Source organism: Aquarana catesbeiana, linkage group LG06 (assembly GCF_042186555.1).
Source record: "Aquarana catesbeiana isolate 2022-GZ linkage group LG06, ASM4218655v1, whole genome shotgun sequence".
Lineage (NCBI taxonomy): Eukaryota > Metazoa > Chordata > Amphibia > Anura > Ranidae > Aquarana > Aquarana catesbeiana.
Window position 1 is genome coordinate 93,418,085 of NC_133329.1, and position 21,267 is coordinate 93,439,351.

Genomic DNA, 21,267 nt, shown 5'->3' on the forward strand with positions numbered 1-21,267 from the left:
CCCCCCTCTACCTTCTTTCTGACTCTGTCTCTGCCCCCTCTTCCTTCTTACTCTCTCTCTGCCCCTCCTCCTCCTTTCTGTATCTCTCTCTCTTTGTCTCTGTCTCTTTCTCTGCCCCCTCTTCTCTGTCTCTGTCTCTCTCTCTCTCTGTCCCACTCTTCTTCCTTCTTTCTGTCTCTCTCTGCCCCCTCTTCCTTCTTTCTGTCTCTCTCTGCCCCCTCTTCCTTCTTTCTTTTTCTTGCGCTCTCTCTCTCTCTGTGCCACCTTTTCCTTCTTTCTGACTCTGTCTCTCTCTCTGTCTGTCTCTGCCCCCTCTTCCTTCTCTCTCTCTCTCTCTCTCTCTCTCTCTCTCTCTCTCTCTCTCTCTCTCTCTCTCTCTCTCTCCCACTCTTCCTTCTTTCTGTCTCTCTCTGCCCCCTCTTCCTTCTTTCTTTCTCTCTCTCTCTGCCCCCTTTTCCTTCTTCTGACTCTGTCTGTGTCTCTCTACCTGCCCCCTATTCCATCTTTCTCTCTCTCTCCCTCTCTCTCTCTGTCTCTCTCTGCCCCACTCTTCCTTCTTTCTGTCTCTCTCTGCCCGCTCTTCCTTCTCTCTCTCTCTCTCTCCCCACTCTTCCTTCTTTCTCTCGCTCTCTGCCCCCTCTTCCTTCTTTCTGTCTCTCTCTGCCCACTCTTCCTTCTTTCTCTCGCTCTCTCTGCCCCCTCTTCCTTCTTTCTCTCGCTCTCTCTGCCCCCTCTTCCTTCTTTCTCTCGCTCTCTCTCTCTCTGCCCCCTCTTCCTTCTTTCTCTCGCTCTCTCTCTCTGCCCCCTCTTCCTTCTTTCTCTCGCTCTCTCTCTCTGCCCCCTCTTCCTTCTTTCTCTCGCTCTCTCTCTCTGCCCCCTCTTCCTTCTCTCTCTCTCTCTCTCTCTCTCTCTCTCTCTCTCTCCCTTCTTTCTGTCTCTCTCTCTGCCCCCTTTTCCTTCTTCTGATTCTGTGTCTCTCTCTATATCTCTGCCCCCTCTTCCTTCTTTATTTCTCTCTCTGCCCCCTTTTCCTTCTTCTGATTCTGTGTCTCTCTCTATATCTCTGCCCCCTCTTCCTTCTTTCTCTCTCTCTCTCTCCCTCTTTCTGTCTCTCTCTCTCTGCCACCTCTTCCCTTCATTCTGTCTCTGCCCCCTCTTCCTTCTTTCTCTGTCTCTCTGTCTCTCTGTCTCTCTGTCTCTCTCTCTCTCTCTCTCTCTGCCACCTCTTCCTTCTTTCTGTCTCTCTCTCTGTCTCTCTGTCTCTCTGTCTGTCTCTGCCCCACTCTTCCTTCTCTCTCTCTGTGTCTCTGTCTCTGTGTCTCTCTCTCTCTGTCTCTCTCTGTCTCTCTCCCTCTGTCTGTCTCTCTCTGTCTCTCCCTCTGTCTCTCTCTCTCTCTCTCTCTCTCTCTCCCTCTGTCTCTCTCTCTCTCTCCCCCTCTGTCTCTCTCTCTCTCTCTGCCCACTCTTCCTTCTTTCTATCTCTGTCTCACTTTCCTTTTTCTCTACCGCCCTCTTCCTTCTTTCTCTTCTTTCTCTCTCTCTCGGATTATCTTTGGGAGGAGGGCTGGAGTTGGTAAAGAGGATCTGTCACCATGACTTGGCATTTTCTGTTGTCATGTACAGTAGTAAACCAACTGCATGATAACGACGGTAACCATCTATTTAGGTCACTTTTGAAATCCTTGCTTTTGTCATAATGTACAAGACAAGTGTATTGAAGTTAAACAGTATTTATGTTCAGAACACACTGGTGACCTATATGCTGGATTTGAAGCAAAGAGAAATTCGTTTGTTTCCTAAATCTAAAAGGCAAAGCTTTCCAACCTGCAGTTCAAAACTGCCAATTGGAATCTAGTTGTTTTGCCATTGGCAGTACAGACAGTTGCTGAAACCTTGATCAGTACCAACATCAGCTGTAAGAGGTGAGTGGTAAACCTAGGTATAATAAATGCACAGCTGACATTTTTCCAGTACAGACTGGATCTTCTAACCCTTTCTCAACCTTTTTGACATGGAGGAACCCTTGAAGTAACTTTCTGGTCTTGAGGAAGCCCTGCTAGTAATTACTATATCTGCAGCTCACTGATTATTAGCATGATGGTCAGTGGGAAGAATGCTCCTTACATTTGTGGTTGGTGGGAAGAACCCCCTCCCCCCAGCTAAAGAGATCATGGTGTCAGTGGTTGCTCAAGGAACCCCTAGCAACCTCAGGAGGTACGCTAGGACTCCACAGAACCCTGGTTGATAAAGGCTTTTAAGCTTACATCTGATAAGTCTGCCAATTTTAAAAATCTATTGTAATCGCGTGCAGGAACACTTTGGAGGTGGGAAGGGGCTCAGTATTGTATTACGCATTCAAGTAAGCCTGTCTGCTTTTTTAATCTTTTTAAGGCTAAAGCCCTTGTTAAGATTAGACATTGCAAGATGCCTATGGTTACGTTTATTACCCAGAAAACGCTACTTTGTGTTCCCTTCTAATTCCCACCCATCTGTCATCCTTTCATCCAGTAAGGAGGCTTTCCTTGGGCAACTTTTGTTTTAGCTTCTAATTTAGGTTAATTGTGGGAAGCCACTGAAGCACCCATACAAGCCCAGGTAGATCTTCCAAAATCAGCCCAGATAGAGCATTAGTTAATCCACCACCTTGATGTTGCAAGGCTGAATTTCTAACCAATGCACCCCAACCTTATTAGCACACAGCTTTATGGGGCGGTTCCTATTCTAAGCTGGGTTTCTGTTTGAGTTTTCAGGCTCTGCATATTTGGGGACCAGCACCCTACATTTTCAGCAACAAGAGTCTGACTTTCGAAAATCCAAACTGGTTACTCAGGGCAACATGAAGATCGAGCTGCTTCCTGCCTTGACGGACAATTACATGTACCTCCTGATTGATGAGGAGACGAAGGAGGCCGCCATTGTGGATCCAGTACAGCCAAAGAAGGTACATCTTTTACTCGTACCAGTTTTATTTAAAGTGTTACCTGTCCATTACCCAGGCATGTGCATATTGTTTATACCTTCATAATATGCTCCAGTAGTTGTTTCAAATGCACTTCTTTCCCCTTACTAAATAGGGGATAGTTTTATGGCATTTTTATTAATATTTTTTTTTTTACTAGTAATGGCAGCGATCAGCGATTTTTATTGTGACTGCGACGTTATAGCGGACATGTCGGACATTTTTGACACATTTTTGGGACCATTGTCATTTATACAGCGATCAGTGCGATTAAAAATGCATTGATTACTGTGTAAATGACACTGGCAGTGAAGGGGTTAACCACTAGGGGGCGGAGAGGGGTTAAGTGTGTCCTAGGGGAGTGATTACTAACTGTAGGGGGGTTGGGCTGTGTGTGTCATTACTCTGATCACAGCTCCCGATGACAGGGAGCTGTGATCAGTGACACTGTCACTAGGCAGAACGGGGAGGTGCTGTTTACAGCAGCATCTCCCCGTTCGTCCTCTCCGTGAGCCGATCGCGGGTATCCCCGCGGCGATCGAGTCCGCGGGACCCGCGACCCGACTCACGGAGCTCCCGGCCGGCGCGCACGCAATGGCATGGCGGGGAATTCAAATGGACGTACAGGTACGCCCATTTGCCCAGCCGTGCCATTCTGCCAACGTACATCGGCGGGAACCGGTTAATGGACTTTTCTGGCCCAATTTTATTAAAAGAAAGTTCCAGAACACAGTTCCAGAAATAAAAAAAAGTTTCCCCTCGCAGGGGATTTTAGCAGTGCTCTTTCATCCGAAGAACAAAAACCAACATTAGACATCCTGGCCTCTGGCCTGGTCCCACAGACTATGAAAAAAAAGCTTGGTCCATACGTATAACAGCCCGCTGCTGATCTGGCTCCCATCTGTACTCCTGGACAGAGACCTCTGTCTGCTGGGGTGGAGCCCAGAACCCTAGTCCAGATTCTCCTAAAAACCCAGCACACACACCTGCACCCTCAGTGTGCTGGCTTTCTGCAAAACCTGATCCTAGGACTGGAGATTTCATACCACCCAGATCACTTATGAAATCTCAAGGTTTCAAGTCCCATAATTGACCAGTTTTCTTGGAATGACAAAAGGCCCCCGGAGCCCCTCGACTTGCCTGGGTAAGTATCCTGCATCAACAACTCTTTTTACATGCTGGCAGGGCACAGTGCTGCCACAGGAGGAATAACGGGATTTCCCCAGACAGACTGCTCTTTGCGCCTTGAATTTGTACTGGTAAGATGGTTTATAGGCTAAATGATTGATAGTTTACTTTGGTTTCTGCAACAAATAGAAAAGGTTTGCACGCCTTTCCTTCCAGCACCTGATCATTTAGGGCTTATATATGGCAATTGTGGAATTAGGGGGAACCTTGAAATCTTGGAATTAGGATGGAGTGCTGGACTCCAAGCTTAGTGGAGGTTCCAAATAAAATTATTGCTATAGTGTGGAGCTCTCTACTGCAAGGTGGGGCTCCATTTCGGTCCCTGGGAGATTTCGTTTGTATGGAATTGATGATCTCAACCTTTCACTTTATACAAGTTATTTATGGAAATGTATGAAAAAAAGAGCTATTTATAACCAAAGCATCCATACTAGGGATACCCAGCTGAGAGTGAAAATGAAAGCTTGGAAACGGTTGTAATGGGAAGCACATGCTTCACACTATGAAAGATAAGCCTTGTATGTTTTGCTGTGCATGGTAGACACAGTTGAACATAGAGGTTGATTTACTAAAACTGTAGAGTGTAAAATCTGGTGCAACTCTGCATAAAACTATTCAGCTTCCATGTTTTTTGTCAAAGACTTATTAGGCTGGATTCACACCTATGCAGTTTTAGTGCTTTTTGCATTTTGCAGATTTTCACTACAGAACATGTTCCATAGGAAACCATGTTAAATGGACTGTAGTTGCAAATCTGCAAAATGCAAAAAGCACTAAAACTGCATAGGTGTGAATCCAGCCTTAAACAAGCTGAAGTTAGAAGCTGATTGGCTACCATGCACAGCTGCACCTGATTTTGTACTCTCCAGTTTTAGTAAAACATTACCATATTCTTGTTTTGTGTTTCCCCCAAGAATTTCATTATGTAATTTCAAAATGTGTAGCTGCTTCAATTGCAGTATATATATATATATATATATATATATATATATATATATATATATATATATATATATAATTTTATTTTTATTTTTTAAAGGAAAGGAAGTACAAGTCAATATATATCAGCGGTTGCCAACTAGTGGCCATGAAAAAATTCTGGTGGTCCCCAGGGGTTCTGTCACAAATCAACATTGTGGCAGATGTATACCGCCCAATGTTGCTTCTAGTGTTGTTCCCAATGCGCGCTAACAGTCAATACTGTCAGCGTGCGTTGATACACGTAGTTCCGGGGCCTGTGAACTCAGAGGGAGGCACTGAGAGTAGTGCAGAGAGTGGAAGGTGAGGAAGGAAGGGACTTCCAATGGCAGCGCTGATCACAGACTGTGGGAGGGCGCACAGAGCTCGAACACATGGCTGAATAAGGAGGTGAGACCCAATGATGAGTCTGTGCAAGGCAGCAATGTGATGCAGATTGGTAGAGGCGGGGGGCGGCAGAGAGCCGGAGCATTGTGTGCTTAGAAGGCATGTAAAATTCATGTTAGGGGTCTGCATTCAAAATTGTGAGTTTAGTGGTCCATGAGGTCCGAAAGATTGACGACCACTGATATATATATGATGTATGTTCAGACAAATGTAATGCTATTCAAAATAGAAAAACAATATATATGATTTACATGACATAAAATTAGAAATTATAAGTTAACAAGCAGAATATGTGAGCAATTAGACAACTGTCTGTTCATTAGGCAAGATCCCTTAAAGCGGCCATATATGTGATCAATTCAGATTCGAGCAGTTGCAAACAAGCGATCTATCATAGATTTATTTACCATATAAAACTGTGCAACACATTTGACCATCAACAATATTGATCAAAAATACAATTTATCAGTTATACAGTAAATGTAAGCAATCGCCTAATCGATCTGAAATATGATCAGTTCTCCTAAAACATGCAGATATTTGTTAGATCAATCAGAAGCGATCAACAAAATTCAGATGCAGCCGATCATCTTTGCAGAGTCCAAATAAAGCGATAACTCAGCAAATCAATCAAATAGATCATTGATATGCAAATTTTTATACAGTTATGATTGATTATATGCTTATATTGATACCATGGTACCAAAAGATTTGATAATGCTGTGCACTGCTCTGCCCTGACTTAAGACTAGGACAGAAAATATTTGGGTGCCCAAAATTTAGGACGGTATCTTTGAACTTCTTGAGTTAATGATTGTTTTAGAAATCCAGAATGATTAACTCAGCGGTCATTGACACACGGCCTGATAAGATTAAATCTGGTTTTGTGCTTTTCCAAACAGGTTGTTGATGCAGTGAAGAAGCATGGAGTGAACCTGACATCGGTCCTCACCACACACCACCACTGGTAGAATCCTCTGCGCGCTGACTTTTACCTTTCCAGTTTTGTCACACAATCCCTGTATAGAAATATAGAATTTCAGCCCAAGCATTTTTTTTTTTTGCTAATTTTTTTTTTGCTAATTTTTAATAGAGTAGGGAATTGCTAGGAATTTTGTCAAGTTTTCTTTTTCTGCTTGATTGGGGAGATCCCCACCTTCTATTTTGGTAAGAGTGTGTGATTGCTATCAGCAGAACAGTACATTATGGGAAATTGTTTAGTTGTCCCTGGATTAGGAGGTGAGGGGGAAATTTTCCAGTGAGGACATCTGCTCTTGTGACAACCAACAAAGGGGGGGATTTTCCCTAATTTTTGTTAGGCCTCACTTCCTGTTGTGGTTACAGATCAAGAAGTGAGTGGCATTCTTCCCAACTGGACCACAAACCTCAAAAAAACCTAACCTCTTTAACCCTTCCTATCCAAAACTAGGCCAAAACAATTTAGCTGAAGCTTCACTCTAAGGTGGAACTCAAGGAAAGTAAAAAAATATTAAATGTTTTTTGTTTTTTTTATTGTGACATCAACTAGCCCTTTGACTTTCACTAGCATTTTTAGGCTTTTACAAAGCATTTTCTCTTTTTCTTTTTTTTTTTTTTTTTTGGTGGAGGATGCGGGCAACAATGCATTTTCTTACTTATCGCACCTTCCTACATTTTTAGGTGATTGTGATGCTTCGATAGTTGTCTTGGAAGAAGGTTAAAAGAGACACTGTTACTAATAAGAAAAAAGGACTCTGTTATTGGCATTGTTTCCTATTTTTCATCTTTGGATTTAAGTTCATGTCCCAAACCCTTTGTTGTCAGTACTTGCTGTATTAACCAAATTAAAATGGCCATCACAACACCTTTTTGTATTCTGTGTTTCAAGATACCACTGGCTGCATTAAAGCCCCATTAGGGGGATTTTCTGTTTTTTAAAGAGACACTGTTACTTTATCTACTCTGAGCAGCATGACTGTGTCTGCTGATGGCCCACACCCTTAGAAATCTACTTACCGGTCCATACTCCTTGGACCCTTCTTCATTGCGGGAGTTTGCTCTAAGTAAGCTCCAGTGTTGCAGTGAGTAAAGTCACTGAGTAAAGGGCCTGTCAGTTGGCTTCTTAGGCCCAAGACTTAAGGATGAGCTCCGGCGTGTTCGCATGCTGCACGTGCCGAGCCCGCCAGGAAGTCGGCAATGCGCTGCGCTAATCACAGGCAGTGAGACATTTCCCGATCTCTGCAGCCGCACATCGGGAAATGTCTCACTGCTTATGATTAGCGCTGTGCAGTGCCGAGTTTCTGGCGGGCTCGGCACGTGCAGCATGCAAACACGCCGGAGCTCATCCTTAGCCCAAGTACTGTCCCATCGAGGAGGTCACGTGTTCTCCTACCCGGAAGGCTGAATATGTTAGAATAGAGCAAGGGCGTTCATGGAGCAGAAGGGGGGGGGTTGGCAGGATGGGCATGCGGGGGTGAGTATAACTTGCTGGGAGAGTGGCATATCAGCAGACACTGTGACTGGGTCTAAAGTGACTATGCTTAGCCATGGATAATGGTGAAGCTTGGCACTGAATTCAGGAAAAATCTTTGAAACTTTTTGAAATGTGCGCAGAGAATATCGGGCCTATTCTGACACTTCTCTCCTACATGTAATTTTTTTTTTGCTAGAAAATTACTTAGAACCCCCAAACATTATATATATTTTTTAAGCACAGGCCCTAGAGAATAAAACAGTGGGTGTTGCAATTTTTTATGTCATTCCATATTTGTGCAGTGTTTTTTCAAACACAATAAAAAAAAAAAAAAAATACACTTCAGTGAATTTTAATGCACAAAGCACAATATAATACCCAATTGTTTGCTAAAAGATGATGTTACGTAGAGTAAATAGATGCCCAACATGTCACGCTTTAAAATTGTGTACACTCGTGGAACGGCGCCAAAATATGATTAAAAAAAATATCCATAGGCGAGACTTTATAAGCCTTTACAAGGTTACCAGTTTAGAGTTACACAGGAGGTCTGGCATTAGAATCATTGCTCTTGCTATAACGTTTGTGGCAATACATCATGTGTGGTGCAATCACCCTTTACATCTTAGCGCCACCCGGCCCTTTAGAAGGTTTATGATGCCAGGTGGCATGGCGGGGCTTAAGATCACGTGTCCGCCATGATTGGCTGCCATATCGGTCACGTGATCCGAAAAACCCCGATCGCTCCTTGCTTTCGGTTAGGCAATGGTAACTGTGCCGGAAGCATGCAGCATGTGTGCTCTCAGCACAGGCGTATTGGCAGCAATTCACGCAAATATGCAGCCCCTCGGCGCTGAAGACCAGGCGTCGAGAGGGCGCATATTTGCTTACGGCCAGCGCCAAGGGGATATGCATGTGGGACCAATGCATACGTTCACCCTTGTGCGCAAATATGTTGGGATGGGGGTGCTTTACATTTTTTTTACATTTTTTTATTATTTATTTTATTTGAATTTATTTCAATATTACACTAACTTTTTTTCTTTTTTTTTTTATATCACTTTTATTGCTATCACAATGATTAACAACATCCCTTGTGATAGCATAGGCAATGACAGGTCCTCTTTATGGAGAGATCTGGGGTCTATTAGACCCCAGATCTTTCCTCTGCCCTCTAAAGCATCAGATCAAAGCAAGATCGGTTTGATCAGATGCCTATACAAGCCGTTAATGGCTTGTTTACATGAGACCAAAGCCGGAAGTGATGACATCCTTGTTACTTCCAGTTTCTGACGTTACACAGTGGGAGAAATGACATCAGTGTCTCAGGAACCGTAGAGTAAGTACAGCTAAAAGTTCCTGCATGACCGTCTGTGTCTCAGGAACCGGATCCTGCCAGCCCTATCCTTGCCGTCTCCCCAATCGCTTGGTAAAGGCGGTGATGGGGGGGGCCAGACCGCCCCCTGTAAAAGTAATCCAGCAGGTCTTTAGCCGCTCAAATTATTTTTACCAGCTTACAGAATTACCGGCTGAAAAAAATGATCTGCATGACTGAGATATCACCCTTCCAATCCAGTACCGTACCAGTACGTCGCTTCTTAACAAGTGGTTAAACATCTAAGACATGGCTGACAGGTCCACTTTAAAGTACAGCTAAAAGTTCCTCTAGGACTGTCTAAACAAATGTACCAAATCTTGTTACCACATGAAGCCTCCTAAAGTAAAAAAAAAAATAAAAAAAACTTCCTTTATCTCCCCTGACTGAGCCAAATCTTTCCTTATTTGTATCTCACACATTTCCCCTTCCAAACACTGCAGCTCACAGTGTAGGGTTTCAGAAACAAAGGCAGTGGGCAGGACTAGGTGTTGGCAGGTGCTGATTGACAAGCTACAGGTTTGTGAATCATCAGTAACGCCCGCTGTAATATAATCTCATTCCACTGTAGTGCAAGCAGGCACAACCAACATGAGAGTGACAACTCTGCTCTGAATTCAGGATCAGTGCAGCATTGTTGCCACACCATCACAAGAAGCTGCATTTGGTGGACTTCACATAATTAATTGCTGCGCCGCCTATTTGTTTTAATAGGAGGCCATAGTTCTACTTTAAGATGGGATTGGTGACATGTAATATCTTCTGTTAAAGGAATGATCTTTTCTTTTCTAGGGACCATGCAGGAGGCAATGAGAAACTTGTGAAAATGATGTCAGGGCTGAAGGTTTATGGTGGAGACAGCAGAATTGGCGCATTAACTCAGAGAGTTTCCCATCTAACCACATTTCAGGTAAGTCAGGGGACCCATACATTGAAGGAACCTGATATCAAATACCCTGCTGTTGCCTGACTCCTTCCTTAAAAATTGTTGGCTTAAAGGAAATGCCCTCCAGTCAGGCATGACTATTTTTTTTTTTTTGTGCCACATCAGTCAACTTTATCCAGAGACTACTTTCAGATTAGTACTCATATACGTCTCTAATCTAGTCACATCATTGTGGCGTTCCATAGTTATTCCCCTTTTTTTTTTTTTTTTTTTTTTTAAATAACGTATTACAATATGTAGGTGATAACAGTAGTCCCATACTACGGGACCCGTATCATGCAACTTATACCTCGGGGCCTGTTGGCCGCATTTCCTAACATTACCGTTATACATATTTATATATTTTATTTTCTTTTCTCTTGATTGAGCCTTCCCCCCACCCCCCTGTGACCCTCCCTTATTAACCCCCCATAGTACCCAGGCGCACCTGATGGGCAACGACAAATCTGTGCATTGTTCACTCTTATCTCTAAGTTGCACCTAGTATGGCTATGCCCCATTACTAAAGACTTAAACACTCTCAGCGTACAAGTAGCACTGCTTGCGGACACGGCATTGCTTGGACCCACGGATTCCACAACCTCACAAACTTGTTATAATTGCCAGCCCTAGTATAGAACGTCCTTTCACTCCACACTGTGGAGTTGACTATTCTAATCCAATCTTCCGAGGTCGGGGGAGTTCTTGATTGCCAAAGCTGCGCTATTAATTTCCTAGCTTGGAACAGACATCTGGCTACCGCCACCGCTGTGCTCCTGTCTCTCAACCCATTGTCGACATGACCGAGCACACAAGTCCTAGAATCAAGCGCTAAGTTAGTTTTGAACGTTATATTTATTTTCTTTAAGATCTCGGACCAGTACCTGACTAGTTTTGGGCACCGCCATATCATGTGGATTAAATCGCCTGTTCTTCTACATCTAGGGCACTCATCATTAATTCTGCGGCCAAACATAAAAAGCTTTTTTGGAGTATAATAAGACCTGTGTAGCAGCATCAGATGGGAGGCCATTTGTGAAGGGGAGACCGACACCTCTGTTCCAAATTCCAGAATCCTTTTCCACTCAGCGTCCGTTATCTCCCCCACATCGGCTGCCCATCTGGCCCTGCCCCCAGGGAGGCCTACCTGCGTATTTGTTCGCTTTATTAATTGGGTGTATATCTCTGAAATTAGCCCCTTGGAGGTCTCTGATTTAATTATTGTGTGTAGCAGCGGAATCCTACACCATATGGGGGGTTGCCTATCAAACTGCTTGCTCAAGGCATGTCTAATCTGTAAGTAAGTATAGAATGCACGATTTGGCATCCCATACTCGTACTTCAATTCCTCGAAAGATTTCAAGATATCCCCCTCATATAACTGTGTCAGCCGGCTTATCCCGCACCTTTCCCACAGCCTGTTGCTATCAACAGATAGTAATTCCTGCAAGTTCTTGTTGTTCCAGATTGGTGAATATTCTGAAGTTCCTTTATATCCCATTATTCGCTTGGTTGTCTGCCAAACCCTAGTGATCATTTTAAGAGTCGGGATCTCTCGTTGTAATGACTCTGCCTCCAGTGCTTCCACCAGTGAGCTATGTGGGCAACCCTGCAAAATGGTTTGGGCACTCCTGCTTCCCCCTCCATCGATGGCGCATCCGCCCAGTTGTTGTAGCTGGGCTGCCAGAAAGTAGGTAAAAGGGTGGGGAACCCCCAGTCCCCCCTCCGTGGTAGGACACTGCAGTTTTTGTAGGCCTATCCTGGCCTGCCCTTTTTTCCATATTAGTTTCCCAAAAAGAGATTGAATTTTTTGGAACCACTTCTCTCCAATCCAAACTGGGGAGTTATGGAGCAAGTATAGCAGCTGAGGTAACCAAACCATTTTAATCAAATTGGCCCGACCCGCCACAGACAGGGGGAGTCTGCTCCAAATATCACATTTCTTTTTAAATTTTAACAGGAGGGGGGCCAGGTTGTCCTCAATGAACGCGCTGGGGTCCCTGGATAGCACAACGCCGAGATACTTCATTTTCTCCGTGACTTTCAGTTGGGGCAAGCTAGTCGGGATCGGGTTGGCCAATGGGTCGACCGGCAGGAGCGACGATTTCTCCCAGTTAATGGTTAACCCTGAGAACTTTCCAAAGTCCTCCACTAGGTACACGACCTTCTCCAATGAGGAAGTCGTGTCCCCAAGGAAAAATAGGACGTCGTCCGCAAAGAGCGCTATTCGCTCCTCCTCCCCTTTTCTAAGGAATCCCTGCAGTTCAGGTGATAATCTCACCGCTCCCGCCAGTGGCTCCATGGCCAAAACATACAACAAGGGAGACAAGGGGCACCCCTGTCTCGTCCCTCTTTCGAGGGAAAAACTTTCCGAGTAATCATTGTTTAACTTAAGTCTTGCCCTGGGATTTCTGTTGAGGATCTTTAACCAGCCAATAAATACAGGGCCAAATCCAAACCTCTCAAGTACCCACCAGAGGTATTCCCACTCTAGGCTATCAAAAGCCTTGGCGGTGTCCAAGGACAGTATGGCTCTAGACCCTGCATTCTCGGTCGGCACCTGGAGGTTCAGGTAGGCCCTTCTGATATTAGTACTAGTGGACCGACCAGGGATAAACCCTGATTGATCTGGGTGTACCAGGTTTGCGATGCATTTGTTCAATCTGGATGCGAGCATCCTTGCGACAATTTTGGCATCTGAGCACAGCAATGATATCGGTCTATATGAGGTGACTTCCAGTTGATCTTTCCCCTCTTTTGGAATCATTATTATATCAGCCTCTGACATTGATAAAGGCAGCCGCCCATCTTTGAACGACTGCTCCAGTACCCTTAAGAGCTCCGGGAGCAGCACTTCCCCATACTTTCTGTAAATCTCCAATGGCAAACCGTCTGGGCCGGGAGATTTCTGGACTGACATCTCCATGACAGCCCCTTGCAGCTCCTCCAAGGTCAGGGGGGACTCCATCGCACTCCTATCCCCTTCCGATAAAATGGGCAGATCCACCCCCTCTATAAACCTGTCCATACTACACCGGTCCGACCCACGGCGCGACCTATACAGATCTCTATAGAACGCAGAGAAAGTCTCTAGGACCGCGGCGGGATCGGAAGTGATCTCTCCAGCCAGTGTCCTAATCGAGAAAATGGCCGATGGGGATAGATTGGACTTCGTTATAAGTGCAAGCGTCCGGCCTACTTTCTCCCCTTCACCGAAATAATTTTGTTTCTGGAAAAGTCTTTTATTCTCTGCTCTTCTATTAATTACCTCTCTATACTCTTGTTGTCGATTGAGCCAAATCGCCTGCCTTACAGGAGTTGGATCCGCCACATATTGCGCCTCTGATTCCATAGCTTCCCTGCTAGCCCTCGCCTCCCATTCCCTTGACTTTTTCTTTATTTTGGCGACCTGTTGGTGTAGTAATCCCCTAAGGAACGCTTTTAGGGCATCCCACACTACACCCGCAGGTGCTGTACCTGAGTTAAATGTTACGAATTCTTTTAATTTGGAGGTTACTTCTTCTGGGCAACTTATCAGGTCCAACCAGAGCGGTTTTATTGTCCACCTTTTCCGGCCAATTCTAGTGTTTAGATTCAAGGTCAAAGTCAAGGGAGAGTGATCTGAAATTCCCCTTGGCTTATACTCTATGTTCCCTACTAATTGCAGGGCCTCGCAGTTACCTAATGCCATGTCTAAGCGCGAGAGAGTGGAGTGTGTCCCTGAGTAACAGGAATACTGCCGGGTATTTGGGTTGTGAGATCTCCATAGGTCGCACCACCCAACCTCTCTCAAGAGTTGACCTAAACGTCCCTCTGATAATCTCTCTGCGCGATTCAGTGGTGGAAATCGGTCCATTTTGTTATCCAAAACAGTATTGAAGTCCCCCACCAAAATTATAGGTACATCAGCCTTGTTATCCACGAACTCCAACAGATCCAATATGGTCTCTGTTTTAAACGGAGGCGGAACATAGATATTTGCTAGCACTAGTGGTCTATTTTCCACAACGCAACTCAGGAATACGTAGCGACCCAGCGCGTCTATCTTGGCTTCCCTGCAGGAAAATGAAATACCCCTACCCACCAATATGCTCACCCCTCTTGAGTATGAGGTGTGGACAGAATGATACTGTTCTTGAAATTTATAATTCCGAGCGTATAATTTGGTGTCGTTGGTGAGGTGAGTTTCCTGCAGACAAGCCAGTTCGACGCCATAAGCCTCCATCGCCAAGAACACCGCTGCCCTTTTGGCCGGGTCGCTCATACCCCTAATATTCCAGGAACCTATTTTTAACGTTTTTAAAGACATCTAGCTAAAATAAAGAAAAAAATACCAAAGTAAAAAAAAAAAAAAAAAAAAAAGAGAACCAATGCCTTTGTGGATTCGGGAGTACAAAACTTGCCAACTCTGTGATTGTGCTAACCAAGAAGAAAGAAAAAAAAAAGGAGAGTGGGGAGGGACATAGAACCCCCGTATCCAGGGATCTCTCCATCCCCCCTCTGCATCCCTTAATTGCAAATTCAAAAACACGTGTACCAATATGCATTGCCTTTATAGGCCCCCCCCTCCTAACTATGTGTGATTTACAGGCGCCCCTTTGCCCAGCCCTATGTCTCACTACAAACCCCCCTCCCGCCCCCCCTCCCACTGTATTCATCCCCCCCCTCCACCCTAGTTCGTGACCCCCCCTCCTGCCTAGTTAGGCTAGCCCTGGGGGCTGCACTTGTGACCTGGTTTTTCCCCCCTCCCAACCATTCTGAAGACAACTCCCCTCTCGTGAAAAAATAAGATGCGTTGTGTCTTGCTACCACACTCTTACCCCCCTCCCCCCTTCCCGCTACCCTCTTCCAAACTTTCAAAACAATACTTAACACACTCATAATCCGTGTAATCGCATCATTGGTTCGTGCTTCCATCTATCACACCCCCCCCTTCCCCCCCCCCATGTCGTCTACTGTTTGCTCTAAGAAAAAACGAGAACTTAACAAGAGAAAAAGAAAGGGAGAAAAAAAAAATACATTTTCCTCCCTTCCTTTCCTGGTTTAACTAGCCTTTTTTCGACCCCTAACTCAGCAGGTCCTTTTTATTATCTTCCAGCCATTTTGTTGCCCCTGTTGTTGTGTCAAAGTAATGGGTAGTCCCTAGGGCAATGATACGCAGTCGAGCAGGATACAGCAGGGCATACTCCAATTTATAATTCTGCAGGTTACGCTTAATGTCCCTGAATTCAGCCCTTCGTTTTTGGAGGTCTGGGGAATAGTCGGGAAAAAATGAGATCTTAGTTCCGTTATACAGAATATCTCCCAGTTCTCTGGCCCTGCGCATCAGGGTTACCTTATCCCTGTAGTTGATAAGCTTCATAATTATTGGTCTGGGGTATCCCCCTGTTGGTGGGGCCCTAGTTGGCACTCTATGAGCTCTTTCAATGGCAAAAAGATGGGAGAAAGTTTCCGCCCCGAATATTCCCCTGAGCCAATTCTCAATAAACTCCTCGGGGTGGGGGCCCTCACACCGCTCCGGTAGTCCTACCACCCTTACGTTGTTTCTGCGGGACCTATTTTCCATTTCCTCGATTTTAGCGTTGTGTAGACCCATCTGCGTTTTTAATGCCTTAAGCTCTCGTTTTAATGGGTTTAGATCGTCCTCGGCCTGGCTTACTCTCTCCTCCAGTGTTGTTGTTCTAGCGATAGTCCTTTGCAGTTCTTGGCTTACTATAATTAACTCTTCCTTTAACCCAGTTAACTGGGCGCACAGATCGCTTAGGGAGGCCTTACAGGAGTTAACAGCGCATAAAACGTCTTTCAATGTGGGTTCCTCTTCTACTGGTGCGTTATGCACAGTAGCATTGTTATTCACTAATCCTGCGGACTCCCCCTCTGAACTTTTACTGCTTGCTGCTTTTGTTGTGTGCGTTATCGCTGGTCCTTTTCCTAGGCTCTTCCTGTCCCCTGCCTGTAGTCTGTCCTGCTGGTGCTGGATATTTTTAGATGGAGATGAGGTAGAGGTAGAGGGGTGCGCAAATTTTTCAAGTTTAGCCGCTGCTGCCTGGTTTCCCTTCTCTTTTGAAGTGCGGGTCCTTTGGGAGCCAGAGTTCTCCTGTGGCTGCAGCTCTTCTCCCTTTTTCCTAGTCATAGCTGGTTATATTAGTCCGAGGGATATATTAGAAGATTTAACCGTGCGTAGAGTTTGTACTATGCAGCTTTTTCTCTCTCTTCTTTTCTTTTCTTTCTTCTCTCCCCTTCTCCTCTCCCCTTTACCCTTTCTTCCCGCACTCTCCCTTCCTCCTCTGCTTTCCCCCCCCTCTCCTCCCCACCTCCCACCTCCTCACACCTCCCTCGGCAACGTCACAGACCCAGCAGTATCCTCCAGGCAGGCACTAAGATAGCCAACCAACCAAAAATCCAACCAACCAAAAATCGGCCGATACCGCTGCGCTGTCAGTACTCCAAGCTACAACCCCCTCTCCCAACACAACCCTCCACCAGCTAACAGGAGGTATATTATCACCAGATAGAATAGAAAGACGCTAGATGTCCGTGTAATGAGCTGCATATGTCTTCACCCCCCCACTGTCCGCGGTGGTAACCCGCCCCTCGGAAAGTAGGGGGAGATGATCCACTTTGTAATAAGCACAATAGTTAGTGGTAGCAGTAGTAGTAGCAGTAGTTAGCAGTCAGTACCTTGGTGCTACTCACACATTGACACTCCTGGCGGTGGCTATGACTCCTCTTATCCTGTACACGCGCTGTCTCAGCCGCCTCCTCCCGCTGGCGACGGGATCGTTGCCCGGGCGACCGCTCGAGCAGAGAGCGCGACCCCCTTCTCCCCGCCCCGAGGGCTCGGGTCGCGTCCTATCCCGGGCGGCCGTACCACAGTCCCGGCGTCTCACTCCGACTCAGACAGGCGGGCGGGAGAGCCAAGCAGCCAGTCAAGCACACCGCAAGGGGAGAGAGCTCACTCAGGCAGGCTCCGGGCGTCAGGCACAGCAGACAGACACGGAGGCATCGGGCTGGGGGAAGCTCACGCTCGCCTCCACTCACTCCAGCATCCGGTCACGCCCCCAGGCATGACTATTTTGCATTTCAGCTAGTGTAGGGGGGGGCACACTGACATTCTAAATTTCATCTTTGCTATACTATATGGTCAAACATTTGTGGATACTTGACCATCACATGTTTTTGACTGTGTTGGATGTTTGACTCCAAAATCATGGGCTTTATTATAGATTGTAATGGTTTTGTGGCTATAACAGCCTCCAGTCTTCTGGGAAGACTTTCCACAACATTTTGGAGAGTTTCTGTGGGAATTTGTGACCATTCGATCAAAAGAGCATTAGTAAGGTCCCTCTTCCCCTTCAATATAGCAGTCTAAATGACCTGTAACCAGGTCCAGCTACTGTCACATGATGAGGAAAGGAGAGCGCTTTGCAAGTCTCAACTTTTTGAGAAAGCCAAAACTTACATCAGAGTTTCAGGTGATTCTGACAATTTTTTTTTTAATTATTTATTTCATTTTTTAGCCCGTGGTAGTCTTGAGTCGGGTGTGTAGGAACCTGGTTTTAGGTTGCATTTTTACTATACCAGAGGACCCAACCAGCAGGCTTTGTTGCTACTGACCCTTTTTGCCTCCAAAAATAAAAGGTAATTGGTTGGTGGTTTGTTAAAAGTCAAATGAAATCTTGTCATATTTTAGGTGGGATCCCTTCATGTGAAGTGTCTCTCCACACCATGTCACACCTCAGGACATATCTGCTACTATGTGACAAAGCCCAACAGCTCCGAGCCACCAGCGGTATTCACAGGTGAGCCTCCATCTTGGATCATAGCAGTCACTCCGCCATAACAAATCTTGGAAATTGGCCTATACCTGTAGGGACTGCCTTTAAGTCCGATTTAAAGACTGTTTTGATATTAAAGTGACGTAGATATTTTATAGGTGTGTTAAAATTGATATGATATCTTTTTATAAAAAAGTTTTTTTTTGACCAAATCTTTACAACTTTATGAAGAACAATTGTCCTTGTGTCTGCCTGTCCCCAGTCTACCTGTAGTGTTCTAATAAAGTTCTAGTAAAGCCTTTAGCACCCACTTCTTCCAGAGTGCCCTGAAACTCCAGAACGTTCTCTTTGAGACCCCTTTCGCACTGAGGCATTTTTCAGGCACTACAGCGCTAAAAATAGCGCCTGAAAAAAGCCTCAGCTGCAAACCCAGTATGAAAGCCCAAGTGCTTTCACACTGGGGCGCTGCGCTGGCAGGGCGTCACAAAAAGTCCTGCCAGCAGCTTCTTTGCAGCGGTAGAGGAGCGGTGAATACACTGCTCCTCCACTGCTCCTGTCCATTGAAATCAATGGGGCATTACTGCCATACCGCCGGCAAAGCGACGCTGCAGAGGCGTTTTGCGAGCGGATTTAACCCCTTTTGGGCCGCTAGCAGGGGGTTAAAACCGCCCTGCTAGCGGGCGAATAGCGCCGCTAAAACCACAGTAAAGTGGCGCTAAAAATAGCGCCGCTTTACCGCTGACGCCCGGGGCGGCTCAGTGTGAAAGGGGTCTTAGGGAAATATCAATCTCATCAAGTGTATGGGAACTTTGGTCTGCCCTCTTCTGTGTCTTGCTAATCATCAATGAGACCACCCATTAAAATGAAGAGCCAATGATAGCATGAGAGACAGAGAAAGAATAAAACTGAATTTCAGGTATGGATTTTATTGCATGGTTACATTGATCCAGCTTGGATCAATGTGTGTATGCATGTGCCATACCTGTGGGACCGCTGTGGAAGTGAAGAATCGCTCTAGTAGTAGCCGCTACTATAATAATCGCAGCTGTCTACCGGGTTCTGTGCCAAGAGGCTACCCTGCTGCATAGTAACCACTGCACCATTCACAGAACGACTTTCATTTTCCTCAAGGCATTCTCTGATTGGACAAGGTGGAGAGGCTAAGGGCTCGTTGAGTTGTGGCTGATTGACCTTCCCGTTGATGGTGCCTGCACAATTCTGGGGCCAATGCCAACAGCATGACACCAATTATCTTTTTTTAGCTGTCTGTAATACCGCGTACACACGTTCGCACATTCCGACAACAAAATCCATGTTTTTTTTCCGACGGATGTTGGCTCAAACTTGTCTTGCATACACACGGTCACGTGGTGACGGACAACACGTACGGAGAGCTGAGAAAAATGGAGTTCAATGGCCAGTGCGGCTCTTCTGCTTGATTCTGAGCATGCGTGGAACTTTGTGCGTCGGAATTGTGTACACACGATCAGAATTTACGACAACGGATTTTGTTGTTGGAAAATTTGAGATCCAGATCTCAAATTTTGTTTGTCGGAAATTCCAGCGGAAAATGTCCGATGGAGCCTACACACGGTCGGAATTTCCAACAACAAGCTCCCATCGAACATTTCCCGTCGGAAAATCTAACCGTGTAGGGTGGCATTCTGACTATCAGTGCATCAGTGTCCTTCCTACTGACTACCAATGTAAGAGGCATTTTTGACATTGACCTGGAAATTATTTTAGGGGGCTCCCTTGGGTTAAAAGGGTTTACGCTGTGCTTGCAGCATCATGTGGCCATAGAGCATATACTGTATTAAAAAAACTCTTACAAAGAATTTACTAGATGTTTGGTAACACCACTGTTGAGTTTATTTGTACTGGGTGGAGCTAAATTTGAAAACATGGACCAAAATATTGGACCGGTACCATTCAGCACCTCTCATATAGCATGTACCGTCCTGTGATATCCAATAATGAAGTCACGTGGTTAACAGACTTGTTTTCTCTTCCCACAGGTGACACCCTCTTTGTGGCTGGCTGTGGCAAGTTTTTTGAGGGGACGGCAGAAGAAATGTACAAAGCTCTGATAGAGATACTGGGCAAGCTTCCACCAGAGACCGTAATGTCATAAGGCTTACCATTTACTTTGATTGTGACATTTATCATGGTTTAGCCGTGGTTCACATTGGTGCGATTTGAAATCGACAGCAATGGCGCAATCCTAATCAGTGCAACGCTGCATTTGTGGCACCGCATCGATTTCAAAAAGTAGTTTCTGTACTACTTTTTGCGATTTTGGGGTGCAATTTCCAATGACATCTGTTCAGAAACTAACTGAACTCGCACGGCTTCATTCCCGCAGCTCAGTGTGAACCTGGGCTAAAGTGAACCTGTATCATTACTGGATATAATAAAGTGACCATTGTACTGTGTAAGAGACTCCATCGGGTGCCTGGCTGTACCTCTCTAGCAACAGAAACTCCCTGTCAGCACCGCCACAGCCTGTCTACTCCCGAGTACTATGTATGGTGCAAACAGGTACGCTGTGTCCCACAGTGCAATGCTCAGTGCCTATGCGGCTTATTTCCAAGGCTCTGTACTGTCATGGGCCTAAACCTATGAAATGCCAACTTTTTAAAAGTCACTGTTGGCATAGGATAAACTGTGGGCAACAGTGGTGACTTTTGTTGTTAGGAAGCTGATCAAACACTGTATAGTGTCTGTTATGCAACTTTATGTTCTTCCTATTGCATTTGGTAACAATGACAGGTGTTTTTGGTTTTCCTTCTTAAAAGGTCTTTTTTTTTTTTTTTTTTTTTGAAGCTCTGCGGTGCTGTGAGCACACTCAAAACTAAACACCAGGTGCATTAAAAAGTGAGCACACAAAAAAGTGCACAGTGTGAACATATGGTCCTCCTCTGATGTGAAAGGACCCTGACCCTGTTCCCCCAAGGCGCAGGACTCCTGACGGGGACTAAGGTACTCGTGGTCCACCCAGCCAAAACCATTTCTCCCTTTCCTTGGGAGGCCTGCTGAAAAAAAGGCCTACCCGAGTACTAGGTGGGGCTCACCCAATGGGAGACTCCATGGGAGGGGGAGAACCTGACCAGAAGGCCACATGCCCTTCCCACCAAAGACCTACACCCTACTAGTCCACAACATAAGAAAGGGGAAGGGAGAAAGTACCAAGTTTAGCCCTAGCATGTATGGGCACGGACTCGT

General features: G+C 45.5%; 1 protein-coding gene across 2 annotated transcripts in view; it reads left to right on the forward strand.

Annotated features, from left to right (window-relative positions):
* LOC141148736 (hydroxyacylglutathione hydrolase, mitochondrial) overlaps positions 1–21,267 on the forward strand; it is a 44,354-nt gene that overhangs the window by 12,313 nt on the left and 10,774 nt on the right. For both annotated transcript variants that reach the window (XM_073636440.1, XM_073636441.1), the window contains exons 2-6: positions 2,751–2,941; positions 6,415–6,479; positions 10,132–10,249; positions 17,958–18,066; positions 20,061–20,164. In XM_073636440.1, coding sequence (XP_073492541.1) covers positions 2,751–2,941; positions 6,415–6,479; positions 10,132–10,249; positions 17,958–18,066; positions 20,061–20,164 — 587 coding nt within the window. The remainder of the gene's footprint in view (positions 1–2,750; positions 2,942–6,414; positions 6,480–10,131; positions 10,250–17,957; positions 18,067–20,060; positions 20,165–21,267) is intronic.